Source organism: Anolis carolinensis, chromosome 3 (genome assembly GCF_035594765.1).
Source record: "Anolis carolinensis isolate JA03-04 chromosome 3, rAnoCar3.1.pri, whole genome shotgun sequence".
NCBI lineage: Eukaryota > Metazoa > Chordata > Lepidosauria > Squamata > Dactyloidae > Anolis > Anolis carolinensis.
The window spans coordinates 184,538,158-184,562,513 of record NC_085843.1 but is presented as its reverse complement, the minus strand read 5'-3'; the positions used below and the strand labels follow the sequence as shown (position 1 = coordinate 184,562,513).

The 24,356-nt window shown below is 39.5% G+C and overlaps 2 protein-coding genes across 4 annotated transcripts in view; one reads left to right on the top strand and one right to left on the bottom strand.

Annotated features, from left to right (window-relative positions):
* Positions 1 to 15,294, top strand: part of vcl (vinculin) — a 117,629-nt gene extending 102,335 nt beyond the window's left edge. Inside the window, exons 19-22 of one of the 2 annotated variants that reach the window (XM_003223117.4) lie at positions 2,418 to 2,645; positions 7,567 to 7,770; positions 10,588 to 10,692; positions 12,718 to 15,294. In XM_003223117.4, the coding sequence (XP_003223165.2) occupies positions 2,418 to 2,645; positions 7,567 to 7,770; positions 10,588 to 10,692; positions 12,718 to 12,864 (684 nt within the window). In that variant the 3' untranslated portion in view covers positions 12,865 to 15,294. The remainder of the gene's footprint in view (positions 1 to 2,417; positions 2,646 to 7,566; positions 7,771 to 10,587; positions 10,693 to 12,717) is intronic. The other variant, XM_003223116.4, reaches the window with a different exon arrangement.
* Positions 15,295 to 17,188: 1,894 nt separating this feature from the next.
* ap3m1 (adaptor related protein complex 3 subunit mu 1) overlaps positions 17,189 to 24,356 on the bottom strand; it is a 31,033-nt gene continuing 23,865 nt past the window's right edge. For both annotated transcript variants that reach the window (XM_062977447.1, XM_062977446.1), the window contains exons 5-9: positions 23,050 to 23,135; positions 21,093 to 21,226; positions 20,092 to 20,299; positions 19,543 to 19,687; positions 17,189 to 18,106 (exon numbers count right to left, since the gene is read on the bottom strand). In XM_062977447.1, the coding sequence (XP_062833517.1) occupies positions 18,006 to 18,106; positions 19,543 to 19,687; positions 20,092 to 20,299; positions 21,093 to 21,226; positions 23,050 to 23,135 (674 nt within the window). In that variant the 3' untranslated portion in view covers positions 17,189 to 18,005. The remainder of the gene's footprint in view (positions 18,107 to 19,542; positions 19,688 to 20,091; positions 20,300 to 21,092; positions 21,227 to 23,049; positions 23,136 to 24,356) is intronic.

The window sequence follows — 24,356 nt, the reverse complement described above, 5'->3', positions numbered from 1 at the left end:
ACTCTAAAGAAAAATGCTTGGTGGATTTCTAAAAACAGGGAACATTTCTTCTTGAGGCTTCTTCTGCAGTCTCAGCCTATCTTCTAGTAGATTATAAGAGGCTTGCAATGACTGTGACTCTATATCTGCAAAAACCAAACCATAATCTAAGTAAATCTCAAATGCTAGTCCTGTGATATCTAACAGGTTTTTTGTCTTCTTTAGGACAAGTTAATATTTTCTTCTTCCTTAATGCTCTTTGTATTAATTTTTACTTTTCTTTGCGAGATCTTCAGTGGACATTGTGTTGGTTCCCTTGCTTCCATTTGTAATTTTCTTCCCAATCCTATTTTCATCTTTGCTGAGCAGATAAAATTATGGTTGGCTGCTGTGAATATGCAGAGAAAGACCTTGGAAATTACTAGATAATTAGATCATTGCTTCCTTTGGAAGTTTAAGAATGTATAGTTGCTCAGAATACTTTATTATGCAGCATAGACAACCAACAAATTGAATTGTATTAATGCAATTACGGTTAGTTACTGAACAGATGGAGTGTGGTTTAATTATGTAGTACCTGGAACCACTGTTGATAATAGAAAACTTTAATTACTCTAGATACAAGATTTCCTAACTGACTTATTCTACTTGCTGAGCAGATGCATTCATCTTTATTTGCAGTCTTCTTTTCCCACAGGTTTTCCAAGCTTGTTTTAGGATAAGGAAAGAGAAGTGAAGTGATCGTGTAGGGAGTGCATCTTCCTTCCTATAACTGCTTTATATTTCTCAATATTTGTGTCAGGTTGACCAAGAGAAGAACCTGACAGTCTGGGCCTCATCCCAGGCACAGCCGTTAAACTTCATTTCACTTCTTTGTTTCCCAAGATAGCAAAAAGAGACGAACCTCAAGTTCTACAATATTCATTTTGAGAGCATGAAAACATAACTGCATAAATTGAGCAATTTGAAAAACACATAGTTAGCACTTAAGGCAGTGGTTTTCAACCTGAGGGTTCCCAGGTGTTTTGGTAATCCTAGCCAGTTTACCAGCTGTTAGGATTTCTGGAAGTTGAAGGCCTAAACATCTGGGGACCTAGAAATTGAGAACTACTGACTTAAGGTTACAACCAACTTTGGAAGAAGAAGCTAAAACCAAATAAAGGACGGTCTGTGCAAGAGCAGTGACAGTCCAGAGAGAAAACATGGCAGTTGTGTTGCTCTGATTGCACCCTTGCGCTATTGATAACGTTGGCCTTTCTTTGCCCGTACTTTCTTCTCCTTCTGAAATGGATTTGTATGGTGAAGTTTGGCTATGATAATGCTGCACTAGTCTGATTTTAGATACTTCCATTTCACAGGATGTGATCTAGAATACTGAAGCAAATGAGTCTCAATCAAGAGATAAAAGCAGGATGCAAATACATATAATAATTGTCATGATCATAATTGGATTTTGCTAGAACAACATTGTGGCAAAACAATCTAGCTCCATCTCACTAACTCTCTGCTAACAGAAACATTCTGATTGGCTTTGCCATGTACTGCTAACATCACTTTCTGTCTAACAATTAACATATGATAATGTTCTTTAACAAGTAGCCTGTCCTGTAACAGCCATAATCCATTGTTTTGTTTTGTTTTCTTGCTTTGCTTCTTCCATTGTGTTTTCCTATTAATAATTACCTTTTCAATGGTTGGGCAAAACCATTTTAGTGAGGGGGAGAACCCAAGTGTTATCTTTATCCCATTCCTTCTTTCCTCATTGCACCCTAATGAATGTGGGGCACAATTTGCCAGTAAGTTCTTCTGTACAGGTTTCATAAACATGAAGAGAAGCTCTTATAAACAAGAGAGCCCTGGTTGCAAGCTCTAGTGCAGCTCTTAATTTTGGCAAAGCTTCAGTGGGCGAGATTCCCATCGAAATGTGCTCCATGGCTGAGATCTGTCTTTCCTGAGCCGGTCTCCACCCTTTCTCTTATGGCTGGGACCCTTCTGACCTTTCAATCTCTTGAGGGCACAGAAAGTGGTATCCAGCATCTCTGCTCTCTAGCCATTCTCCTCGTACTCAATCCATATCATTGGAACTCTCATCTTACACCCTCAAGTAATCTCTTCCGTGTTGTGCTTGCTTTGGTTTTTTTTTTTTTTGTCCCACTGGTGCTATTGTCTTGCCAGAAAAGAATGTTGTGGTGAAATATAAGACACTTGAAAAGTGAAAAGTATGTCACTGTGTTTCCTTAAACATGTTGCTTTTCTTCCTGAAGACTTCGTACATTTTCAGATCGCTCCCCCCTGGAATTGTGTCTATCCTCTCCCATTCCTTCTGTTGCCAAGTAGAACGAAGACTTTACTAAACCAGCGCAGTTCTTGCTCTGACGGGATCCTGCTTCTTGTACTAACTGTCCCTGTTTCTTCATCCTCCCCTTCATCCTGCCAAGCCCGAAGTGACTGATGAGGTTAAGGAAGCCCCTGAGGCTGGTGTAGATGTAGATCAGGAGGAGGAGGAGGAGGAGGAGGAAGCAGATGTTGAATTCACTCTCCCCTCTGACATTGAAGATGATTACGAGCCTGAGCTGCTGTTAATGCCAACCAACCAACCTGTTAACCAGCCCATTCTGGCCGCTGCTCAGTCTCTGCACCGGGAAGCCACCAAATGGTCTAGTAAGGTACTTCCTCCCTTTCCCCCTGGCGACTGATCCGCGTTGCATCCAGCCATTTTGGAACATTGACACATTTGCATCACTCTTGGTCCTTGCCGGGTCCCAATTTTTCTTTTCTTTTCTTTTGAATTGGAATGAGTTCGAGTTTGTCTGCATTTCATTGTTGAGGATTGAGAGTGGCTTCACAAGTTTGATTAAGCCTGCCGACAGCCAGGCGAAAGCTTCATTTGGCGCACAACTGTCTTCTTTGCTCTCCTTTTTAATAAAGCTTCCTTTCCCTGTTGTCCTTGGCCTTACCTGTCTCTTCATGGCAATGGCTACTGAAAAGGAACGATAAAATACATGGATGAAAAAACATTTGACTACCTGTGAAGCCATGGTTCACAGTCTCTCAGTGACTTCCAGATTGTAAGGGAGTCATTGCTGTCATTCCCTGAAATCATTTAACACGCATCATTGTGCTGTTTTCCTCTTTTTATCAACGGCTTCCACTAAAACATTTGTACAGTCAAGGAATGGCTTTTGTATGGCATTGTTGCCTACGAGTTGGAACTGCTGTTTTGCACTTGGCTGAATTATAAAAAAAATGTGGCTGTTGTGACAGGAGTTTTGTTGACAAGCTGTGCTGAAGGTGTCAGCTGCTAAATTCAGGTTTTGCTGCAGACGGTGGGAGTGGAATTTATTTATTTATTATTTACAGTATTTATATTCTGCCCTTCTCACCCCGAAGGGGACTCAGGGCGGATCACATTACACATATAGGCAAACATTCAATGCCTTTTAACATAGAACAAAGACAAACAAACATAGGCTCCGAGCCGGGCCTCGAACTCATGATCTCCTGGTCAGAGTGATTCATTGCAGTGATTGATTGCAGCTGCTCTCCAGCCTGCGCCACAGCCCGAGCCCAATACAATTAATACAATTAATGGAGCTCTATGGCCTGTGCTTCTCAGAAGTGGGCCTGCAAGCACTAAACACAAGTGTTAGTTTGCAAGGTCACTGGGGTCACTTTTCCGCTTTTGGGACAAGCATGCTGCAAGGAGTAAGTGCGTGTGGCCGTGTAGTTACTAAGAATTAGATATGTGAGTGGAAAACCATAAGCAAAATGAGATTCTTTCTTTCTTCCTTTCTTCTCAGTACTTGTTATGAGTCAGCTCAAAACATTCTGATGATCCAGCATCAAATACAAATGAGATTCTTTGTGTAGAGGTTAAGGCAGTGCAGAGATCTCATATGCAGGCCCCACTAAAATGAATGGAAAATCTCCTGCTTCTTTTCAGTGGTGCTTGTGCATGAGAACGTCCTGCTGGACTGGGCCTCTTGGACCAGATTTTTTTGATTCCACCTCTCTCTCCACTCCTTCCCTTTAATGTGATTCAAAATGCAGTTGCTGCCACTTACCTCATGTTGCGTTTGCCTCGGGTTTTAACACAAATGTAAAACGTGGCTTGGTCCTTTTTAGGACTCTGTTGAGAGGTTGCATGTCCTGGTCTTCGGTGCCCATAGGAGCTGGCAAACTGCACTTAGAGTTGCTTAGCACCTTGCATAGGAGTAAATATGCTCACCATCCTGGCCTGTGCTCCAGGGGTGAGGCTATACATTACATATGGTAGTACATGCATGCTTGCACATGTGTATATTACAATTATCGAATTGTATCCACAAGTCATTTTTGGGGTACCATGTAAACTGGATCTGTGCAAAACCTGTTGGATCAAGGGGATAGTCCTGTAATGGGGATCTTCAAAATTGTGTGCCTGCACAGCTTTTTGGTCATGTTCAACATGCTGTTTTTTATGCTGCATTGAAGCAAAGCCTGGAGGGATATCCATAAGGACTACCAGTATCATAGTATGTGCCCCTTCATTATACAACCACTTTTGCATGCAACACAACTACTTTCTGCATGCAAAAGATTATACACCAAGTTTTCTGTTGCTTTCAGGAACATAGGTCAAAATATCCCATTAACTCTTTACAAAAAAAAACCCACAGTGCAATAATTAAAAACCTAATACAGGCAGTCCCCAAGTTACGAACAGGACAGTTTCTATGGATTTGTTCTTAATTTGAATTTGTATATAAGTTGGAACAGGTACATTTTAACCAAAAATATATATTCTTCAGCTTTGGAGAGCATGGGGAAGGGTTAACACCCTTGTTGTGTTCGTTTTGCTGCCTGTGTCCTGGTTCAGAAGATTTCACCTCACTTTCTGTCTCTGTGATAATTGGATTATGAAAAATATGGCTTGTTGTGGAAACAAGAGACACCCTTTCCCCATGATAACTTTTTCAGAAGTGAATTTCCCTTCCGAGGGGTAGATTTCTTTCACTTCCTGTTGTCTCACCCCCATTCTTAACTAGGAGTCATTTGTAAGTCGGATGTTTGTAACTTGGGAACTGCCTGTTGTGAATTATATTGAATGGAATGTTCTTACAGCGATCATATTTCTGGTGGTGGGCGGAACGCACAACTACACAGCCTTGGGGGATGCATGCAATCCCCTAAAGCTTTTGATGTGTCTTCCACCTTTGCAAAAGCCCTGTCCTAGTTTTGTACCTTTCCTAGTGGCACCCATGTGAAAAGAAGCTCTTTAGCAAGGCAACAGTGAGCCTTCTTTCCTTTCCGCCTCACAGATATCCTTACTCAGAGTTTACTTCTCAGTGTAGGGAAGTACATTGGACTGATAATCCTCCATTCCCTCCCACTGAGCAAAGTGAATCACTGGTACATGTGTGTTTGTATCTGTGCATGCATGCACAGGCCATACATTGCAGCCCTCAGGGCTTAAAAGGTTGGATACCCCTGCAATATTATATATTGTCCCTTGTTAAATAAAACAGTTACTTTCCAAACCTCTTTCAAAGAAACAAAACACAAAGTACATTTAAGTCTCAAAGATGCTACAACTCCTGCCATGCTTTTAAAAAAGAACAAAGCTTCTAAAAACCTGGATTAAAAAAAACCTCTTAGCTTAATTACTATTTTTAGATGTCATGAGACACCATGGTTTAGTAAAGGTAAAGGTTTTCCCCTGACGTTAAGTCCAGTCATGTTTTGACTCTGGGGTGTGGTGCTCATCTCCATTTCTAAGCCGAAGAGCCGGCGCTGTCCGTAGACACCTCCAAGGTCATGTGGCTGGCATGACTGCATGGAGCGCCCTTACCTTCCCGCCGGAGCAGTACCTATTGATCTACTCACATTGGCATGTTTTCGAACTGCTAGGTTGGCAGGAGCTGGAGCTAACAGCAGCCGCTCACAGTGCTCCCCGGGCTTGAACCTGGGACCTTTCGGTCTGCAGCTCAGTGCTTTATTATTTATTATGATGCAAATAAGCCATAGTGCAGCTTTGTCTTGTGCTCTGACCTTCTCTTCTATGTGGAGAACATTGGAAAGTTTCACTTTGATTGACTACAGTTGTCATTTTGTTTGGCAAACTGTACTTAATCTTAATTATGGTTTATTTGAAGCCAGGCATTGTAACAAACCTTGGCTGGTCGTAACATCTGAATATAATCCTGGTATAATCCATGTAGTCATACCGGCCACATGACCTTGGAGGTGTCTATGGACAATGCTGGCTCTTCGGCTTAGAAATGGAGATGAGCACTAACCCCCAGAATCAGACATGACGGGACTTAACGTCAGGGGAAACCTTTACCTTTTACCTTTTTTTCTAATAGAAAAATTAGTTGTATTCAAAGAGGAGGTAAGGCATTCATTCCTGCAATAAGATTATTACGTGTGGAATGAATTACTGTATATACTCGGGTAAAACCCCACCCAAATATAAGACAAGGCACCTAATTTTACCACAAAAAACTGGGAAAACTTATTGACTTGAGTATAAGACAAAGGTGGGAAATGCAGAAACTACTGGTAAATTTCAAAAATAAAAATAGATGCCAATAGAATTACATTAATTGAGGCATCCGCAGGTTAAATGTTTCTGAATATTTACATAAAAGTGTACTTTATGATAATAATAAGACTTTAATAAGATGAGACTGTCCAACTCTGATCATCTATATACTCGAGTATAAGCCAACCTGAATATAAGACGGCCAGGACCCTCACTCAAGTATAAGTCGAGAGAGGGCTTTTTCAGCTCTAAAAAGGGGCTGAAAAACTCAGCTTATAATTAAGTATATATGGTAATTTTATAAAGATTAACAAGAAACTGATTCAATCTACATGTTTGTATATGAAGAAAAAAATATTTTTAGAAAATGTATGCCCATCTCCAAAGAGAAATTACTGTATGTGAAAGTGGGAATGCGTTTTGGAAGATGGCCCCTGCCCATATTTTTTATAAATCCTTTACTAAAAAATGTTAACAGCTTTCAAAAAAGAGTCTATCTAATCAATTCATATAATTTAAAAATCTAGTGGATTGAATTAACAAATTCATTAATAATACATTGTCAGCCCTTCTTTCTGATCCTTTCTTAATGTAGAGTCTGCATAAACTGACAAGTTTATAAACTGCCTTGGGTTCATCCACATTTGGACGCTCAGAATATTCACCATTGTAACTGGATGCTTTAAACTTGTTTCAGCGCATCATCTTGTGCTATTATTTTAAACTGTATGTTACTAACTGGTAAACAGTGACCATGTCTGAACTTAGCTGCTTTCACTTCTGCAAAAAGAAAAAAGAAAAGCCCAAACTAACATGCTATGTGTCCACAACATTTTTTTTCTTCCGGCCAAAGCTTGATTTCACTGAGATTTGGGAGAGAAAGTATTTCACGACTGGCCTTTGTGCAAAGATCGTTGGTGCTCTTTGTGGAGTCATGGCTGCACTTCACAAAACGTCTCTTCTTTGCCTTCGCTTAATGAGGGCTGGCTGACCCCGTGTGGGTGATGCTTTGGCCTCTTCCTGGGTCCCAAGCTTTTATGGTGGCTCTTCTTCTCTTCCAGGGCAATGACATAATTGCAGCTGCCAAGCGGATGGCCCTTTTGATGGCTGAGATGTCCCGTTTGGTAAGAGGGGGCAGTGGGAACAAGCGGGCTCTCATCCAGTGTGCCAAGGATATAGCGAAAGCTTCCGATGAAGTGACCCGGTTGGCCAAGGAGGTGGCAAAACAATGCACTGATAAGCGCATCAGGACAAACCTTTTGCAGGTAAGAGCAGGGAGCTGTGCCTGGAGAGGGTGTGTAATTGTAGGTGGGCTTTGTGTGGACAATGGCTTAGTGCTGGTGGTAGTTGATCTTGAAGTTTCATTGTATTGTTCTGCCTTAATTTGCACCAGAATCATCATGTGACATAACTCTTGAATTGTTCTGTAGCCGCTTGAAGCAAACCCTCCCAAATCTAAATACAGTAGAGTCTCACTTATCCAATATAAATGGGGCGGCAGAATGTTGGATAAGCAAATATGTTGGATAATAAGGAGAGATTAAGAAAAAGCCTATTAAACATCAAAATAGGTTATGATTTTACAAATTAAGCACATCATGTTATACGAGGGCTATTCAGAAAGTAGGTTACGTTTTGGATTTTAAAAAGGACAAAGTATAGGAGAAATCATTTACCATATGCAGTTGAAAGACACATCCCAAAACTACAATCTCATGCAATCCCCATTTAAATTTAGCCACGTTTCTTATAGATAAATGAGTTTGAAAAGTACTGCACCAGTAAATTTCCTGCCTGTGTCCTCGGCTCTTCCTCCTCCTCCCTTCCTGCAGTGTAGCCAAAACGCTGCGCTGCCAGCCACGCCCCCATTATTGGAAACGGAGGAGAGAGGCGGCAAATTTACTGGTGTAGTACTTTTCAAACTCATTTATCTATAAAAAACGTGGCTAAATTTAAATAGGGATTACATGAGATTGTAGTTTCGGGATGTGTCTTTCAGCTGCATAGGGTTAAATGATTTATCCTATACTTGGTCCTTTTTAAAATCCAAAACGTAACCTATTTTCTGGATAGCCCTCGTACAACAAATTTGACAGAAAAAGTAGTTCATTACACATTAATGCTATGTAGTCATTACTGTATTTACGAATTTAGCACCAAAATATCACAATGGATTGAAAACATTGACTACAAAAATGTGTTGGATAATCCAGAATGTTGGATAAGTGAGACTCTACTGTATAGGGTGTTTCAAAAAGATGGATCTGATTTAAAAACGCTATATTTCTGCAACCACAAATCGCCCATGAATGAAATTCTTACAATTTCAAAGGATGTTGCACAGTTTCAAAGGATTACCGCTAAATGCCTCTCTCAGTGCACACACAGCCCCTAGCTGCAATCCTTCACAAGATGGTGACTACAACATAAGGCCTTTTGTTGAAGGGGCTAGGCTTAGCAGGCTAAACCACTATGCTGCAGAAAAATCCTGCCGATCGAAAGGTCGACAGTTTGAGCCTGGGTCGGGGTGAGCACCCACCATAAGCCCCATCTCACCTGCCCACCTAGCAGGTCAAAAGCAGAAATACAAGTAGATAAATGGATACTGCTTTTAGCGGGGAGATAATAAAGGACATTGATCGGAGGAAAGCTCCTTGGCATGGAAGATGGAAGACAACCCATGTAAGCTCTCAATTTTAATGTAAGTTTTTAATTTAAATGGATTTTTAAACATGATATAAATTGTTTTGATATATATGTTCACGTTGTAAGCTGCCCTGAGTCCCCTGAGGGGTGAGAAGGCTGGGGGTAGAAATGATGTAATAAATAAATAAATAATAACACACCCACCCCCCCACCCCACCCCCACCCCCATGGCCAGAGTCGAGCACAGTCTCCAAGATGCCGGAAATAAGATGGGGAAAAACTGCCTTTACCTTTGTTTGTGTTGTCTGTCCTTGTAAATTGTATAATTGGCATTGAATGTTTGCCGTATGTCTGTTCTGTAAGCTGCTACGAGTCCCCTTTGGGGTGAGAAGGGCGGGATATAATACTATTAATCGGCAAGGCCGAATCCATAATTACAGTGCAGCATGCATTTCAACTGGGTTTTGGCATTGAAACTTGATACCTTTATGACTAATGAAACCATGCATAACTTTTGATGTATAGTAGAGTCTCACTTATCCAACATTCGCTTATCCAATGTTCTGGATTATCCAACGTATTTTTGTAGTCAATGTTTTCAATACATTTTGGTGCTAAATTTATAAATACAGTAATTACTATGTAGCATTACTGCATATTGAACTACTTTTTCTGTCAAATTCGTTTTATAACATGATGTTTTAGTGCTTAATTTGTAAAATCATAACCTAATTTGATGTTTAATAGACTTCTCCTTAATCTCTCCTAATTATCCAGCATATTCACTTATCCAACGTTCTGCCAGCCTGTTTATGTTGGATAAGTGAGACTCAACTGTAATTGTAACATCAGTTGCCATCATGAAATATACTGCTTTGAAATTTGGTCCATCATTTTGAAGCACCCTTTATTTCCAAGTTTAAAACCCAGCAAGCAAAAAGTGAACAAACTTGTGGAAATTTGTGCAATATTTATCCTCTCTTTATTTTTGGCCCTCATTGTCTGCTTCAGGTTGTCAGTTTTCAGTGCATAGCGCTGCAGTGTCAACAAAAATAATATCCAGCAGAAATTTTTGGCAATGTCTAAACTAAGCAATCACTTCCTTTTGTCTGTCACTTGAACAACTTTCATAGCAGCCCTGTCTGCTCTTCAGTTTTATTAGTCCTCAGTCACATTTTAATTCCAGATAAAACATTAAATCTTTTGGTTTTCTTTTCCCCACAGAAGCAAGTAAACATTGTGTGCCCCAGGCTTAACTGGCATAGGTCAGAACACAAGGCAGAATAACATGACCTGCGGGCAACTTTGATGTGGTTGAAGGGTTGTTTTTTTAAAAAGGTCTTGGACAATTGTGCTCAAAAGCAGTGGTAGAATTTTTATGTATATACAACCTATCAGGTGCTTTGACCAGTCTTGCAATTTTGTCTTTTTTGCAGGTTTGTGAGCGAATCCCAACAATCAGTACCCAGCTCAAAATCCTCTCCACTGTTAAAGCAACCATGCTGGGTCGGACTAATATCAGTGATGAAGAATCAGAACAGGTAATATATACGGCTACTACAGGCAGTCCCAGAGATACAAATATGTGACTTAGAAATGACTTATTAAGAACAGGGGTGAGACAACAGGAAGTAAGGGAAATCTACCCTTAGGATGGGAAATTCATTCCTGAAAGAGTTATCATGGAGAAAAGGGGTCTCAACTAAAGCTTTAGCACCAATCCTTGTATGGAAGAAACAAAAAGGAAATGGCCAAATATCTATTTTTAGATATATTTGAGCCAAAGGAATGACCTTAGTGGAATCAGTGGAATTAGATAGTGGAATTAGTGTTCAAGAAGGATAGCAAAATGCTAACAGATCACAATGAACAGAGCTACTCAATTCCTATTTTGCTTCCGTTTCTCTTCAAAAAGAGAACAGTGCAGCAGCAGAGATTTTGGGATCTGGATCACAAATCAGATTAATAGGGAGTTAGCCAGGAATCACCTAGCTCACCCAAATGAGTTCAGATGTATAGACCCAGGTGAACTGCATCCCAGAATACTACAGAAATCTGTGAATGTATTATACCGTGTTTCCCCGAAAATAAGACAGTGTCTTATATTAATTTTTGCTCCCAAAGATGTGCTAGGTCTTATTTTCAGGGGATGCCTTATTTTTCCATGAAGAAGAATTCACATTTATTGTTGAACAAAAAATTGAACATTTATTATATACTGTACAGTAGTTGTCATCACAAACCAGCATAACCAGATAAACTGTGAATCCTATCAAGAATTTCTTGTTACTACCATTATTTCCATGTACAACTGGAAATGGGCATTTACCAATCCTGCATGCTCTGGTGTTCTGTTTGGCAGGCGCTGGGAATGCTTCCAAACAAAAACTTTGCTAGGTCTTACTTTCGGGGGAGGCCTTATATTTAGCAATTCAGCAAAACTTCTGCTAGGTCTTATTTTTTGGGGATGTCTTATTTTCAGGGAAACAGGGTATGAACCCAGTCAAGATTAAGAATAGGATTCTGGCCTATAGGTGTTTAAGTAGCTGGGGACAGTTAGAATGTCTTAAGATGCTTTTCAGTGTTTTTGTAAATCTTTGATGGCATTTTTTTTTTCGTGTCAGGAGCAACTGGAGTTGCTTCTGGAGTGAGAGAATTGGCCGTCTGCAAGGACGTTGCCCAGGGGACGCCCAGATGTTTTTGATGTTTTACCATCCTTGTGGGAGGCTTCTCTCATGTCCCCGCATGGAGCTGGAGCTGATAGAGGGAGCTCATCCACGCTCTCCCCGGGTGGGATTCTAACCTGGCAGCCTTCAGGTCAGCAACCCAACCTTCAAGTCACGAGGCTTTTATCCCCTAGGCCACCGGAGGCCTAGGCATGGAAAGACTAAGGAGCCATGGTGGCACAATGGGTTAAACCCTTGTGCTGGCTGAACTGCTCATCTGAAGATTGGGTTGCTGACCTGAAGGTTGCTGGTTCGAATTCACGAGACGGGGTGAGCTCCCGTCTGTCAGCCCTAGCTTGCGGGGACATGAGAGAAGCCTCCCAGCAGGGTGGTAACACATCCGGGCATCCCCAGAGTAATATTTCTGTAGACAGCCAATTCTCTCATACCAGAAGTGACTTGCAGTATGTTCTTAAGTCACCTCTGACACAATAAAAAGAAACTAAATGGGAAATGCAGTTGAAATAATTGGAAATCTCTGCTGAAGTCTTTTAAAAATAAAATCTCTTAATGACGTGTACTTTGGGCCAGGTGCTTAGTTTAGAATGGTTATTTTCAAATTGTTTTGACCTTGTAACCATACTTGTTGAATTAATGCTGTTGAAGCACCTGTACCTTAATACAGTCCCGTAGTAGAAGGTTAGGTTCTCCTGCTGGTGGGGGATTGGAATAGTTTTGCTGCAGTTCACAACCTTTTTGCTTGTTGCTTTATTCCACAGATAAGCAAAGAAAGGTCTTCTGTTAAGTGGCATGTCATCTGAAAAGGACTGTGATGCTCCTCTAAAAGCACGTATTAATGCCGCTCTCTCTCTCTCTCTCTTCCATCTGTCTGTCTTGCAGGCCACTGAGATGCTGGTTCACAATGCCCAGAACCTGATGCAGTCCGTCAAGGAGACAGTCCGAGAAGCGGAGGCTGCCTCTATTAAGATTAGAACAGATGCTGGATTTACTCTACGCTGGGTCAGGAAAACACCATGGTACCAGTAGAGAACTACCCTTCCACAAAGCAGTGTCTTTTTTTATACATACATACACACATGCATATATATATATATACATATATATACACACTCAGTCCTTTTTGTGAAACAAAAAGAATTTTGTAAACAGCCAAAAAGGTGCTGCAGAGATAAAAACTAGGCTCCAGGAGGCCCATTTTAAGGGCTTTTAACAGCTTGCTGAGCTACTTTTGATATCTAACATCGCCATAGTGTCCAAAAGTGACTACTTGTTATCTCTGTCTTGCTTTGGAGGGTTTTTGATACCTGTGTTTTCATAAACACAATGATCTCAGCTTCCACCCACATTATATGCACTGTATGTCCCAGTGGTTTCTATGTGAGGCAATACATGAGGATTTCACTTTATCATGGGTTGAAACGCTGGGACACTGTTAATTTGCTTAGCTGATAAATGTGAGGGACAATCAGAAAACAAATAGTTCAGAATTTCAGTTTTCCATTCTTCTTTTTTTTAAAAAAAAAATGTGTTGCTAATTTCCAAAACCTTTCCTATGGTAGTAGGAAGACTTGCTGAGCTCAAAAGCAATTGGTGCACATTTTTTCCTGTTCAGTATCAACCCTTAAAACACTAGCATTGGGGGAATAACTTTCCCAAATCAGTTCAGCACCTTCGTGGTGATGGAATTGATCCGTCATGATTGTTGAGGCTATTTATTTGTTAGGGAAGAGAGCATTCCTCTGGACTTGATTTTGCTGAGGAGCAGACAGCCAGGAGAGAAGAATTTCTGAATGCCCAGACTTCTTTCCACAAGGCTGTCTCTTGCTTGCCCTCCCTGTCCTTCTGATTGTTCCTACTGTTCAAGAAATTTTGTTTTTGAAATGTCACATTCTTTTTCAACTAGTGATTTCTTCCAGATAATAGCCATAGCAGGGGAGCCATTGGAGGTACGATGTAGAACACTTATCATGGTGCTTCAGAAATATTTCTCACTTCCAGCTTCACACACCTCACAGTAAACTATTGAACACAAGTTTTATACACCTGGTATTGTGTTTCATAAATTCAATTCCTGCCATATAGATGAGTTGCCTGTCAATCACGGCAGGAGTACTGGAACTCAGAAATTGTTTACTGCTAAAATAGCATGGCTTTATTTTAGCGTATTTTAGGACTAGCCGACAAGTAGTTGGCGTTTGCATTTGCACAGCGCAAAGAATTTAGGGAAATATACCCGACATGAGCTATATTAACACTAAAGAAAGAGCATATTTGTCTTGCGCAGATGCTCCAGTGTGAGCCTTTAATTTTGCTTTTGATTTGCAAATCAATCGAAGTACTGAAGCTATGCTACCATGCAACAAATCCTATTCAGGACAATCTATATACGTGCTCTCTAGGTTCATGAAAGGGCTATCGCACTGGTTTACCTGTTTAAATTTTTACACTTCCCTGGTGTTCCTCCTTTCCTGGTGCAATTTAAAATGGAAACTCAAATTACAGAAATTTCCCTTTTAATACCACCTCTTCCTACTGCCAAGAACAAGTAGCTTGCTTGTTCATCATTTCCTGATTACATGTGCCTAGTGATTGTTGACTGCATGGTACTCAGAATTGTCATTTAATTTCTGGCAATAAGTGGTCACAACTAGAAGTTGAAAGGGAATATTGGAGACTTAGCCCAGATGAGTTGCCTTTTGCTTGGTTTACATGAATTCAGTAGGAAGAGGAAAGTCTAGAGCAGGGTAGGGAAGGTCATCCAAATATTGTGGACTGCTACTCTTCTTAGTCCTGAACACATTAATCCAGTGGTTCTCAACCTGTGGGTCTCCAGGTGTTTTTGGCCTTCAACTCCCAGAAATCCTAACAGCTGGTAAACTGGCTGGGATTTCTGGGAGTTGTAGGCCAAAACATCTGAGAACCCACAGGTTGAGAACTACTGTATTAGTCAATGGTGAGAAACTGAGTTTAGTAGAGATGTCCAATAACATCTGGATGGCCATTTCTACTCTAGAGGACTTTCAGCTCTTCTGGAATGTCTTTTTCAATTCCGCCTTTCATTGTGAGCTTTTAAAGTCACCACCATTTAATAGCTTGATTTCGTATTAATGCAATATTACTGATGCCTTTAATTAAATGATGGTTTATATATACCAAAGACTTTTATTTGTTAAGGAATGTTTGAAGGAAAGCTTTGAATCATGTTTGCCTTGGATATTTCTTCAGAATGTTTGCTATGCTGAAGTATCTTTTATAGAAGTTAATATCCTTTACACCTTATGCAATTTATACTTTCTTCAACACTCTTGTCCATCAGGCCTAAGATGAATCAAACTTGAATGTCAGTAGCATTTTGCCACTAAATACCTTTGTTTATAAACCAGAATTTTGTTCTATATGCTAATATTTTCAACCTTTGTTCTGTTTAAACAAAATAAAAATGCATTTGTATAAAAAGTCATGCAGTGCAGTGTTTTCAGTGTTTAAATGGAAATACTAACTTGCATTCCTCTGTATCTACATGATTGCATTCTATAACAGGGATACACAGACTATTTGCACTCCGTCACCTGGAATGTATTTTTTTTATTGTGTCAGAAGCGACTTGAGAACATACTAGAAGTCGCTTCTGGTGTGAGAGAATTAGCCATCTACAGAGACGTTGTCCAGGGGATGCCCGGATGTGTTAGTTGGGAGGCTTCTCTCATGTCCCCACAAGCTAGAGCTGACAGATGGGAGCTCACCCCATCTTGCAGATTCAAACTGGCAACCTTCAGGTCAGCAACCCAACCTTCAGATCAGCAGGCCAGTCGGCATAAGAGTTTAACCCATTGTGAACATAAAATGTCAAACTGTAGATGTGAAAATAAATTTGCCACTACATATTTTTAATAAAAAGGCACACAACTGTAACAGGTTTTAATAACTAATAATGTTTAGAATATTGACTTTAGATCATATTCTGTTATAATGGGCCCTTCGTATCCTCTGGGGGTTGATTCCAGGGCCCCTTGGGACTATCAAAATCAGTGGATGCTCAATTCCCATTATATGGAATAGCATAGTATAGTGGTGCTCGGCAAAAATCGAGGTTTGCTGGTTGGAATTTTTGTGGAATATTTTCAAATCATGCAGAATCCATAGATGCAGAGGGCTATCTGTATATTAAAAATACAGTATGAATTCAAGAGAATATAAACATTCATACTCATATTTAGGATCTTGAACCCTCCACAATGGGAGTACATTCATTAAATTTTCCTATTATTTTATTCATGTCTTTCTTGTACATTATAATTAATCTGTAGCTGCACTGTTTTAAAAAATACATTTTTCTACTTTTTTCTATCTCTCTACAATTACTATTCAAAGCTGTTAATTACCACAACTTTGGCTTCTCCCAGTAGACAAAAGCCAGCTTGCCATTTCTTTGTAAAGATTCAACATCTTTTTTCTATTATCCGTGCATATTCTCTGTTCTGTTGAGTCTACTGGTCAAATTGCCAAATAAATTGCCACTGTAAATACATAACCACAAAGTAAACATTCATGTACAAATGTTTTAATAATTCTATACAGGCACTGCCCAAGTTACGACCAAGGTATGTTCTCTAGGTTTGTTCTTAAGTTGAATTTGTATGTAAGTTAAAACAAATACATTTTAAAGTATAACTCCAGCCAAATATACATTTTTAGCTTGAACACCTTGTGGCGTTTGTTTTGCTGTCTCTGCTCATGTTCAGAAGATTTCACTTATTTTCTCCTCTTGTGATAAATGGATTTTGAAAATTTGGCTTTGCGTGGAAACAAGGATTGCCGATAAAGCTTCAGGGGAGACACCTTTTCTCCATGATAACTCTTCCAGGAGTATATTTCTCTTCCAAGGAAAGGTAAAGGTAAAAGTTTTCCCCTGACATCAAGTCTTGTCATGTCTGACTCTGGGGGTTGGTGCTCATCTCCATTTCTAAGCTGAAGAGCCAGCATTGTCTTTAAACACCTCCAAGGTCATGTGGCCGGCATGACTACATGGAGCACTGTTACCTTCCCGCCGGAGCAGTACCTATAGATTGACTCACTTTTGCATGTTTTCGAACTGTTAGGTAGGCAGAAGCTGGGGCTAAAAGCAGGAGCTCACCTCACTCCCCGGTTTCGAACCACTGACCTTTTGGTCAGCAAGTTCTGCAGCTCAGCGGTTTAATTCGCTGCCCCACTGGAGGATAGGTTTCTCTAATTCCCTGTTTTCTCACCTCCGTTTTTCATTAGGAGTCATTTGTAAGTGTGATGTTTGTAACTTGGGGACTGCCTGTATATTGATGATCCCTGACAACGAAGAAGTAATTAAATGACAAGATTATACTTCTGAGTTCCCTTTTATTTCATTACAAATAAGCAATACAACCTTTAAATAAAGTTTGCTGCCTACAGTGAGCTACTCTTGAGGTATGCATGGCACAAACAACAGGACAAAGTGGAAAGGCTTTTAGAGTAGTGCTACCTGTTAAGCTGTGCAAAGACTTCATTTCCATACATTTTTCACCTTCAAAGTAAAGCAAGTTATAGGGAATCTAGGCTCAGCTACAGATTGTCTGCTGAATTCATACGCTGATAAGGCAAATAGTTTTGACTGAAAAGTTGTAAACATTGCAGGTAAAGCCTTCTTTGTGCCATTGAAGATACATTTTCTACATGACTGGAAAAGATCTCCATCCCTCTCCTTTCCTAGTAGGCCTTGAAGAAGTATTATAGAAGAATAACAGCAATTTCTAACCAAGATAAGTCATCACATCAGCTTTCTTCAGTTCAAAATAGGGTCTGCTCTCTGTTCAGAAGTTCCTGCATTCTTCTTGTGCTTTGGTAGTTTCCTTGGCAGTATATGGTGTTAGCTGGTTTTGGACAGTCCCAGGTTGTAGTTACAATTCATGAACCAAGGGGTCCACCAAAAGGAAACGATTTACAGAAAATTATTCTATTTCTATTTCAAAGCCACATATAAAAAGACATATTAAACTATGATTTAGTTTGAAGAGCCATAGTACATGGGAATGAGGCTAATTAGAGGAACTGTTGGCATTTAAGTATTTTAAGTCTTCGACATAATTTCTCCCTCAAATGGAAAAAAACATACGAAACGCAACGTTTATCTGCCAGGAAGGCAGAAATCTTAAGTTTCATGTTCGCACTTGAAACTTTCCTGCTTTTGTGATGTATTTCACACCTTTAAATGGTTTGTATTTTTCTCCATACATGTCTAGGCGATTTACTTTTAATCCTGAAATGAAAAAGAAAGTAGATGTACACACCACCTCAAAACAGAATTCAACAGACAAAATAATTTACAACTCTGAACAGGTACCGTCAAGAAGGAATGAGTTCCAATATGCAAATGAAGTTCAGGCCAATCAATAATCGCCTTTTCTCACACCCACTACTTTGTAAACATTCATTTCAACATTAAAAAAGGCCAATTAGTCTCCTAGACCAATGCTTCTAATACTATGTATCCCAACCTCAAATGAGATCCCCTTAGCTCGAAACTGGGGTCCCAAAAAATTTGGCAACAGTTTCTGAATGGCACCTAGATATTTACACAAATCTGCTAGCAACAGCATGCAGTGTTTACAGTGGATTCTACAGAAGATACTTCAGTTACAATTCATAAAAAAGACAATTAGCATGTTCAGCAAGCTGATTTGTTATCTCTAAATGTTTGATATTTATACCTATTTTATGTCACAAGTGGAAAATGTTTCGGAAGCCCTTGTCTTAGACAAGGGTCACGAGGTGGGTGACCCTTTAAATTTTATGGGGTTGCAACTCTCAGCAGCCCAAGGCAGCATAGCCAAGATTGAGGAATGTTAGAAGCTCTGGTTTAAGAATATTAGGCCTGTAGGATACCCAGTCCTGCCAAACATGAAAAAAAGTTTGATTAGGCTGGGCAACTTCCAAGGGGGCCAGTTCTTCTCTCATATGGCCTCAGAGGCTGTCCCCGCTTCCAATTTTTAAAAACCCTTCTTCACCCCAAAGTGGTAGTTCTGACTAGTTTAGTTCTCGAAGAGACTTCTTCTACCTAACCAGGAATCAAACCCTATTTTATTTCCTGGTTTTAAAAAAGATGTCTATGGGCCAAAAATATAACAAAATGGGAACAAATTATGGTAAATGTTTTAAAAATGTTGCCCAGAGAATTCAGCGAGAGTCAATTTCTTGACAGAACGCATAGCCAAGCCCTGAATTTTGCCTCTTAGTCATCGCAAGAGGCTGTAAACCAGGAAATATTTTCTTCTATTGCTAATTTATAGAAAAGATAATCAAATACATTGTTTTCTAACAACTTCACGTTGTAATTTAAAATCTATCCAAAATTACTTTTATCGTTAACTATTTTGAGACATAAAATAGTATTCAAACCACACACCCCCCCCCCCCCCCCGAGACTTGCACAGATTTGCAAGTCTCTGTGCCTTTGGAAAACCCAGTGAAAAAGCAATGTTTATCTTCTCAATAAACTGAAACACTCTATAAGCAAACCTTCATCCAAACTTACTAGGCTCACATTCAAGTAAGAACATGGTCAACAAAATGGAATCATAGAATCATAGAATAGTAGAGTTGGAAGAGACCTCATGGGCAATCTAGTCCACCCCCCCCCCCCCCCCCGCTAAGAAGCAGGAGGCCTATGCCAGCCCATTAGGATGCCCTACTCACCTGAAATAGCCAGCTGCTGTATCTTAAACTGGACATTTAGGCTGGGATTTTCTTCTGGTTTGGGAGCTCCAGACTGCAAATTCACCATTCCTTTAAGACTAGGCAACTTCTGAGGGGTGATTTTGCCAACATCCCACGTCAACACCTAAAATGAGTCACAACCCATGCCATTATTTGTACAGTACTGATTGTGTTTCACATTATTTCAGTGGTCAGCAATGAACATCATTATTAAGTGAACAGAAGAATACTGGAGAGGTTTATACAACAGTGTAACTTATAAAGAGAGGCGATTTTGAACACAGAAAAATCTACCAGTGGCTACCAGAGCAAAGGGTTCTGTCATGTGGGCCCAACATCCAGCCACAGAAAAGATAGAACATGCTCTAGTAATAATTTGTTAGACAATGGTGGCTCAATATCCCTGTAGATGTGGCAGGCAGGAATCCTCAAATGCTAGAGCCTCATTTAAGTTTAGTAGAGCAAGTCTCTCAATAAATGAAAGGTGTTTAATGGACTGAACTTGAAGAGACACAAAGCAGGACTTACTTTAGTGACAGGATCAAAAGTGTAGCTGCCCTGTGTGGCTGTAAGGTTCATATTGAGTACAGCTTTTGGCATATGGACTGTCATAATAACTCCTTCCACGGTCTTCCCCATGTTCTGTTTAGGCCCAATTGTGACATCGAATCTTCCAGTAGATGAATTTTCTTTGAAACTAATTGTATGTTTCACGTATACTGGGATTGCCACCAAACTAAAAAAAGATGAGGGAATGGGGTGAGAAAACCTAAATGCAGTCAGTGATTGGAGGCAATTAGACCATTATTACTACTATTCCCGGGCCAGCATGATTTTTTTTCTTTAAACATTTTTTTACTGCAAAAGGAAGTATTTTGGGTTCATTCTCTTCTTCTAATTTCTGCCAACCTAGCAGTTCGAAAACATGCAAATGTGAGTAGATAAATAGGTACCGCTCCAGCGGGAAGGTAACAGCGCTCCATGCAGTCATGCCGGCCACATGACCTGGAGATGTCTATGGACAACGCCGGCTCTTCGGCTTAAAAATGGAGAAGAGCACCAAACCCCAGAGTCGGTCACGACTGGACTTAACGTCAGGGGAAACCTTTACCGTTACCTCTTCTTCAACCCGTAAGTATGTTGGGAACAGAATGTAAGAGAATCCCACTATTTAGCTAGTTAATCCTTCCATCCACCAACTCTCCCGTCCCTATTTGACATCTGTGAATATAGTCAAATCTGGCAACCACCTCCCAGGGTGGTTCCCAGAGTAACATGGGTTTATGGTAGACTTGGAGTGCTGAGCTTTAACAAACAAGCATTTCAAGAAAAGTTTGATTCTTCACAGCAAAGCATCTTGCTGTAAGCCTATGGATAGGGCTTTCCATAACTACCTCTGCTTGTTACTGGTTTTATTTAAACACATAAATATATTTATCGCATATACAATACCATTCCTATAGAAGTTATGTCAAATTTTGAAATTCCAGTTTATTTATAAAAAGGTGCCTGAATAAAAGGTGCCTTACTTTTGTGAGCTAACTCGATACGAAATTAATCTGAAGTTTCCATCTGGAGGAATGAAGGAGAGCACTCTTTCTGACTCCCAGCGCTTGAACCGAATACAAGGGTGAAAACTCACATCATCCAGAAGTCTTGGATTCTACAAGAAGATAATTATATTATGTTTTCTCCCATGATCATATATTGTAGGCTCTCATAATTTTTGACTCTTCATATTTTCTCTCCCAAAAGTCTTTATTTAATCAGACTAAGCTAATACTTTCATGTTGAGATCTCTTCAGAACTAGGTGGACTCCAGCAAAGCAGTAATGTCCTGCCTCAGAAGGACTGCACTATTTCATGATAATACATTTGGATAATTAAAGTCTCTTACTCACCCTTGAAAAATAAAATGAAAATAAAATGTTTAAATGTCTTTTTTTCCCTGTGGTTCTGTGTTAAATTCTTTGTTTTTCCCGTTTGAAGTTAAGTTTATGTCCACTTCCCTGCTTCAATCACGTCTACAGTCTGTTTGGAATCTGCTTGCTTTTCCCCCTTCCTGTTATTTTGTTATTTCTATTGTTGCTATTTGTATCATCCTTTCTTCCTTCTGAGTTGATAATTCTTGGTCATTCTAATGTATTTGAACTTCCCTTCCTTCTCTTTCTTTCTCTTGTTCTTTTTTGTAATTTTTTTCGTGACCGTTAAGATTTGTTTAGATTATGTTATTATATTTTTAGGTCCTGCTTAATTCCAATTTCAGGTTGAGAAAGCTCTTTCTTAAATTCTATTAACATCTGCAAAATCTATAGTGCCATTTTTCAGGGTTTTTTTTTTTTTTGCAACAACGGAAAACAAATTAGTTGCTTGTTAAAATGGCATAATTCTGAACTCTGCACTGGAATGTGGACTGTTTTCCCCCACATTCTTTTAATTATATTATTACTTGCATTAAGTCTTTTTAGTCCTGAATATTTCATCTTTATCTTTGAAGTATACAGTTATTAAACTTATGGAACAACTATCTTCTCCACAAGGCAAGAATTAAGGGGCATTCTAATTTTTGGCAATACAGAGAAGCTTGTTGATTAACTAAAAGCTAATTCCTAAACATAATTTCCTGTTGGTATTGGAGGTCCTGCATTAGGATGAAGTGAGGGACCACTTTTGCTTTTTAGCCCTGCCCCTGAAGTCCAAGAGATTGTGAAATTTTCTGATGTCAGGCTGTTTCACCCCCATTCTCCCTCATCCCTGAAGATATGAGGGGATTTTTAAAATTAATGTCATAGTCTACATAGACAGGATAAGGCTATTCACCCCAACCCATACTTTTTAGATAAGGCTTATTCTTTTGGAAGATAAGCAGGTGTGAAAGAGGCTCTTCTCCACCCCAACTGCTCTTAGTGCCAACTAGTAATAAGAAACACATCTTCATATTGCCTCTTAATAGAATATTGGATTTTCTCCTGGTGCTTTTCAGATATCTCTCCCCTTTCTGGATGCCTATTAATGTGTTTAATAAGTTATTATAAATTTAGGGTTTCACATTACTAGTATGTATTGCAGGTCACCACTCCTTGAAATTTGAACATACTAGATCCATTAAAAAAGATAACACAATTGTCTAACGTTATCTGAATATACATAAGAAAACTGACATAACAGGGACAACTTATCTTTTCCTACTATAGGCCAGAACCAAGAGTTCTATTGGGAGCCAAGGCTAATAAAGCAGAGCCTCCCAAAGTGTAACTCTCCAGAGAGTAAGGCCCTGGCTTGATCAAGGCAAAGGGATAAGGTGGCAGCTTGCTAGGAAAAAACTGGCATGTTAGAAAGCATGCATGAATGTAGGGTGTTGGTGTAAATCAGTGTCTTATGCTTTTTTATATTGTGAAGATTATGGCATGTGCCTCAATTACAAAGATAGCAAGTTTCCAATAAACAAAAGTAGATAAAAAGTTAAGCTACAGCTGTTCAGTTTACCATGAAAGATAGTGAAAGATCAGGCATCCCCGAAAGCTTGATGCAAGCATCAATGACACCTTGGATTTCTGCAAAGACTGTGGAGCCTGTTGGAAAGAAGAGAAGGTGATGAGGCATCTTAAATAAAGATGGCACTAAAAGGTGATCTGAAGATATTTTAAAAAGTTGTTGTGTGTTTTCCGGGCTATATGGCTATGTTCCAGAAGTATTCTCTCCTGACGTTTCGCCACATCTATGGCAGGCATCCTCAGAGGTTGTTTTAAAAAGTTATTTACACTACTTAATTTGAAACACTGAATTTCAAAATATCCTGCCAAGTTGTTTCATATGATGTGATTCTTAGGACCCTTCCACATAGCCATATAACCCAATATATCAATCAAGGCAGATAATCCACAATATCTGCTTTGAACTGGATTATCTGAGTCCACACTACCATATAATCCAGTTCAATGTGGATTTTATGCAGTTGTGTGGAAGGGGCCTTGGTAACATCTACCTCACATCAACAGGGCAGGAAATCCTACTGTAACCAGTTGCCAAAGCATTTGGGAGATAAAAATTCTTGTCTTTGCAGCTAACTCATTGCCACTGTTCTAGGATTGGCTGCATGATTTGAAACATGAAAAGGTGGAAAAAATACTGTTAGCAATATGGCAAATGATTTGCCCTCACAACCCATGACTGTTTAAAAAAAGACTAAAAGAAGGCATCCATCAAGTTTCTATAGATTGTTGTATTATTATTTTTTTTGCTGGGGTTCACAAAAGGTGGCAGTGCATCCTTCCCTCAAAACAATGACTCAAAGGTCAATAATAACTATTACCTAGTTGCAAATACCCCTCTTCTGAATAAGGAGCTCCAGGGATGCCAATCCCAACAAGGTTTTAGACCATGTTTGGATAACCTTTGATTCCATCTAATGGAGAACTTTTATTAAAAGAGAAATAAGAAATATAATTATGCTATTTTCCTTGATCACCTAGTGAAAGAAATTTGATACCACTAATCATGGTATCTTCCTGGACTTATTCTACATTGATAGAAAAAGGCAGTGCTTCTACTTCTACCTATAGAGAGGTTGCACTGGATGACACTGTGTCAGTCCCCTAGTATTTATACTGGTTAGTCCAAATTAAAACAGTCCCGTTGAATCAACTGTTGAATTACATCTAGGTAAAAATATTCTCTCAGTGAATCTAACTTGGATTAACAATAGGATTATGTCCACTGTGAGAATTATCTTGCCAAAGAACTACCAACATCCTGAAGATATTCAGATCTATTTATTATGTCATCTGAATCTT